At 43.9% G+C, this 5,668-nt stretch overlaps 1 protein-coding gene across 1 annotated transcript; it reads right to left on the reverse strand.

Moving 5' to 3' along the window:
• Positions 1 to 985: 985 nt before the first annotated feature.
• On the reverse strand, positions 986 to 3,003 carry LOC147102697 (uncharacterized). Its single transcript, XM_085964103.1, has one exon. The coding sequence runs from the start codon at positions 3,001 to 3,003 to the stop codon at positions 2,395 to 2,397; it is 609 nt and encodes a 202-aa protein (XP_085820229.1). The 3' UTR covers positions 986 to 2,394.
• Positions 3,004 to 5,668: the final 2,665 nt, after the last annotated feature.

The raw sequence follows: 5,668 nt of genomic DNA on the forward strand, positions 1-5,668 counted from the left end.
TGATCTCTGATAATAGAATTGTAAGATTTCTGTTTTTGGAACTGTTAATGTTGCGATTGAATCACCAACTGTAAATTACATGTTGGTTCTTTAATAAATCTATATATTTTTAGAATTGTCTCACATAGTACTTCTGTATCAAACTCGCAAACTCAATCTCTGTACACTCTTTGGTGAAGAGTTGCAGAATTCTGGGGGAGTTTTCCGGACCCTCATAATATCCGGAATGTTACAGTCTAGCTAAACTTATTAAAAGTGCTATCTGGAGGACGGTAACATCTTCAGGTTGTTCCTTTCCTTTAGGGAGAGATAGTCTGGACCTTTAGACCCAATTAAGTGTCTTTGGGATTCGGCTACCTCAAACTTTAGTTGAAAGTTGTCGAAATCTCGACTCCGAGTAAGACTCTAAAACACAAGCAGCACTGTCAGATTGTTAGTTTATTTTACTTGCACAAGGGGAGAGTTGCCTTGTCAAAGGCTAGGCTAACAACTCCAAAAGAACATCAGCGAATGCAGCATATTTATACACTCAAACAAGCAAGCGTTCCATATATCACGTGTAATGGTATTGTATCAGTTTGCACAAGGACAATCAAAAGGTCAGCAGGACAGAAATATCTCCAGACAAGGTTAGTTAATCATATATCCTGTCAGGAGGTTCTGTTTGAATCTTGTTACCAAAATGATCAGCTTACTCATGTCTGAATCTTGTTACCAAAATGATCAGCTTACTCAATAGTTTTGCTTCTTTGTCTAGCGACAATCATTAATAGTTTATCTATTCTATAGCCTTATGCCTCCCTTGTGCTAGTGAGTCAATACAGCTGTTATCACATCCTCAATGTGGGTGGGTATTTTGAAAGATCTCTTGGCCCTAGACACGTTGTGACACATTTGCTTTTCTGCTTTAACTACAACCTAAGCAAGTTTGTTCTTTTAACCCCTTGATAGCTTATTTTTACTTGGCCATTTTATTCTACCCAGCATGCTAAGTATAATGTCAATTTCTACATTCCCCCCTTTTGTCCTAACTAGGACAATAATCTAATCAGATCTGGATTCTTCGGAGCCTTTCTAACTCCATGGCTTCTGCCTTTTCTGAAGCAGCGGAGGTTCTAGCTATCATCATGGTGGTGACTGTTCCCTCCGGTACGGCTACAGCCCCTAGTCGCACACAGCAGCATTTTATCAGGACAAATACCAAATATAGGGCAAAGAAAATGAACAGGAATATGATCAGTCCTTGCACTAAGGATCGTCCTATGGACCCCAGCCATCTGCTCGTCCAGTCAAATATGTTCCAAGAACTTGGTTCTTTTAACTTTTCAACTTCTTTCTGGATGTGGTCTGCCAGGTTAATTATTTCCTCAGAATTCTCAGGAATGTATGTGCAACACTCAGATCCTATCAGGGCACATGTTCCACCCTTTTCTGCTAGCAGATAGCCTAGAGCCATTCTATTTTGTAGGGCAACTGTGCGCATTGCAACCATCTCGGCATTGATTTCACTCAGTGATTCAACCGTGTCATTGGCTACCTCCTCAAGAATCGAGGCTACAAGCCAAATTTCCTGTATTGCCCTGGCCGTTCCATACCCGGGGAATAGGATAGCGAAGAACCGTTCTGTTTCCGTAATGGCCCTTCTAGTCCTGGTGTGGTGGGGATGTTCTTTGAGGGAGTTTAGGTGGTGTATGCAGGGAACCACATATCCCAAGTAACAAGAGCCCGTCCAATCATTCGGCAGCCATGGGTATGCTTTATGGCCACATATAAAGTAGATGCCGTTGTATGCAGTGGGGCTGGGTATAATTTCTGCTGATATCAGATTTGTGTAATTTCCTCCCCCACTTCAGCTCAACCGCAAGGGTGACGGCTTTCCGTTCAATTAATCATTGGTTAAGTTAAAGTACTGGGAGCATTTACTTTTTCCCATCTTTGTCCCACCTGTTTGGTTACGGGTTAAGCATATTTCCCCTCGGGGTCTTCCGGCCCCCGAAGTGTTAATTAACACCAGGAATGGGGGTTTATCTCTCGATCGATTGTACTTTGGTTGATACCAACCGTCAAGGCATGTAAGGCTACATCTAGTTTCAATTTTATATTTCTCAGCCAATCCATCCATCTGAACCTTATAAGTTTATCCGCTAGTATCTTGTCCATCCCTTATTCCATTCTTAGTCCCATTTTGTTGAAACAGCCAATATGCCATTTCATTGGAATTAAAGGGGATCGGTCTTAATGGAATTCCTCCCTTCGTATGGATGGGCACCTGTGTGCATACCCAACAACTGGAGGCATTAGTTCCCCTAGCATAAGTGTAAGACATATAAAAAAAGGTGTTTACATGCAATTTGGGCATTACAGGTATTATAAGTGTCACAAGGAAACATAGTCCTAATGTCCATTTCCATTTACTGATGGGGTTGGTGATTCCTCTTCCTCGGGTTCTGGTGCTCTTTTGCAGTGCGAGGCATGGGTCCATGTTGGTCTCTCTTTCACCTTTACAGCAGTATTGGTGGTTAACAGGATCTGGAACGGACCCTCAAATCTTGGGTGAAGGCTACTCTTTCTCTTGAACACCTTTACGTAAACGAACTCGCCGGGCTCCAAGCTATGGCATCTTCCTTCGGCAGGGTCAACTTGGGCTTCTTTTACCTGCGAATGGAAACTAGAAATACATTTTGTTAGAGCAATGCAATAGTTTAGCATATTTTCTTCCATTTTGTGAATGTCCATTTGTTTAGCAGTAAACGGTGCGGAAAAAGGCAATCGTTGGGGACGTCCCATGATGATTTCATGTGGTGATAATCCTGTTGTTCTATTTGTTGCTGACCGCATTACCATTAATGCTAGGGGTAACAGTTCGACCCATTTGAGTCCAGTCTCATCACATAGCTTAGCTAACTTATTTTTCAACATTCCATTATATCGCTCCACCAGCCCAGCTGACTGTGGATGATAGCTGCAGTGAAAATGCTGATTGATTTGCAAAGCCTTACACATCTCTCGTGTAATTGTCCCAGTAAAATGTGACCCATTGTCACTCGAGAGTTGTACAGGTATACCGAATTGTGGTACAATTTCCTTTAACAAATGTTTAGCGACAGTAACAGCGCCATTCTTTTTACATGGAAAAGCTTCAACCCATTTAGAAAACACATCTATAATAACCAATACATACTTAAAACCCATACATGCGGGTAATTCAATAAAATCCATTTGCAAATTCACAAAAGGTCCTGTTGGATTTGGGTGGGAGGCAGACTGTACTTCCTCCGTTTTTGCAATTGCCGAAATACCCGGTGCGTACCATGTCTGTGCGATATAGTCTGCCATCCCCCCTTTGCCCGCATGTGTGAAAGTATGAACACAGCGGGCAATCCATGGGAGCAAAGATCTGGGTGCCACCACGCGGCCGTCATGGTGAACCCAAACTCCCTCAGGTGTTTTATTACATTGATCTTGTGCCCAGGCTAACACCTCCTCAGTACTGGCCTGTGACTGAAAGGCCAATACATCATCCATTGTGGGCGGCAAATCAACGGGTTTTGTGTGTTTAAGAACATAGGCTGACACCTGGGAACCTGTATCTGACAAAGCAGCACCTTTTGCAGCCCTGTCAGCCCTGTCATTGCCCAATGCAATTTGGTCCTGATTGCCTGTGTGTGCTTGACATTTAATAATAGCAATTTTACATGGACACTGGACAGCACGTAAAAGATTGTCAACTTGTTCTGCATTCTTGATCGTTGAGCCTGCGGAGGTCTAGTAACCCCTAAATTTCCAGATCTTTCCATAATCATGGGCAACTCCAAAGGCATACCTTGAATCTGTATAAATATTAACAGTTTTGCCTGTGGCCAAGATACATGCTCTTGTGAGCGCGAATAGTTCTGCTTGTTGTGCTGAAAAGGAGTTTGGTAACGACATTGCCTCTACAGTTGAATTGTCCGCCGTGATGGCATAGCCAGTGCGGGAAGTACCTTTGTCATCTCGGAGGGCTGAGCCGTCTACGAAATATATTAAATCTGGATTTTCTAGCTGTGTTTCACTTAAGTCCACTCGGGGTTTGGTGACCAGCTGGGTTACCGTTTCACAGCAGTGGGGTGTGCCATCCTCAATGGTCGGGAGGAGCGTAGCTGGATTTAGGGTTGCGCATCGCTTTATGGTCAAGTTTGAATTGGACAGTAATCCTACCTCGTACCTAATGGTACGTGCTGATGTTAGGTGTTGAGTGGTGTATTTGGTTAACAGCACCTCGACAGAGTGTGGGACATGTAGTACTGTATGATGATTTAGAGTCACAGTTTGTGCTTGTTGTACAGCATAGCAAGTGGCGGCGAGTGCGGGCAGGCATCCCAGCAGACCTCTGGCTACTGGGTCCAATTGGGTACTGAAATAGGCGATGGGTCGCTGATTGTCTCCATGGTTTTGGGTGAGGACTGATTGAGCAAAGCCTGATTTGGGGTGGACGAACAGATGAAACGGCTTCTCGTAATCGGGGAGCCCCAGGGCAGACGCAGAAACTAGGGCCTGTTTGAGTGAGGCAAAAGCGTCGTTTGCCTTCTGGCTCCAGACCAAGGGATCGTCCTCTGAGGGCATGGAGATGTCTAGAAGTGGCCGTACTAACTCTGCATAGCCAACAATCCACTGTCTACAATATCCTGACATGCCCAGGAAGTGCTTCATTTCCCTTTTGGTGGTGGACAATGGGGCTGAGCATATCACCTGCACTCTATCTTCGGCCAATTGACGAGTGTCACGGAACAGTTCGTGACCCAAATATCGGACCCTTTCGGACACAAACTGCAATTTTGATTTTGAGACCTTATGGCCTTTTTGGGCCAAAGCCTGTAGCAATATCAGTGAGTCAGTTTCACAGGTTTGCTTATCGGGTGAAGCCAATAGCAAATCATCTACATATTGGACGAGGGTTGAGCCTGCCGGCAATACAACATCTTCTAAGTCCTTTTTCAGACATTGGGGGAAAATTGTTGGGCTCTCAGTATAACCTTGTGGGACTCTTGTCCATGTATACTGAGTTCCTTTGAATGTGAAGGCAAATAGGAACTGTGAGTCCTGATGAAATGGAATAGAAAAGAAGGCCGAACATAGGTCGATGACCGTGTAATACAGTGATCCCACGGGGATACTTGTTAAAATAATTGCAGGGTTTGGCACCACTGGATAGACGGGAAAAACGGACTCATTCACTGCTCGAAGGTCCTGTACAAGCTGCCATTTATCACTATTGGCTTTCTGGACCAGGAGGATAGGGGTGTTGCAGGGAATTCTTGTTGGTATTATAATGCCCTGGTCAAGTAAGGACTTGATTATAGGTTCAATGCCTTGTTCTGCTGCTTGGGAGAGAGGATATTGTGCCTTTCTTGGGAGTGGGACTGCAGGATTGAGGGTAACTATTATGTCCGTGTGTAATTGAGATACGGACTGCAGGAGTTGGTTATAACAGGTCTTTACTGAGTGGAGACAAACTGGAACTAACTATGCAAAGTTACTACACAGGCTTATATACAGGGGTGGTCACTACTGGTACTGCAGTATACAGGGGCTGCAGAATATAGTTCCTTCTGCAAAGTACATACACTACAATTCCTTCCCTTTTAGCTAAACAGTACATAACATTCGATTAATAATTAAATAACATATT

The sequence above is a fragment of the Somniosus microcephalus genome, chromosome 21, assembly GCF_052327205.1.
Source record: "Somniosus microcephalus isolate GS21.2 chromosome 21, FLI_Smic_1.0, whole genome shotgun sequence".
In the NCBI taxonomy this organism is placed as follows: Eukaryota; Metazoa; Chordata; class Chondrichthyes; order Squaliformes; family Somniosidae; genus Somniosus; species Somniosus microcephalus.

Coding starts and splice junctions, on each gene's coding strand:
- LOC147102697 (XM_085964103.1), bottom strand. CDS start 3,003: ATGTGTAAGGCTTTGCAAATCAATCAGCATTTTCACTGCAGCTATCAT.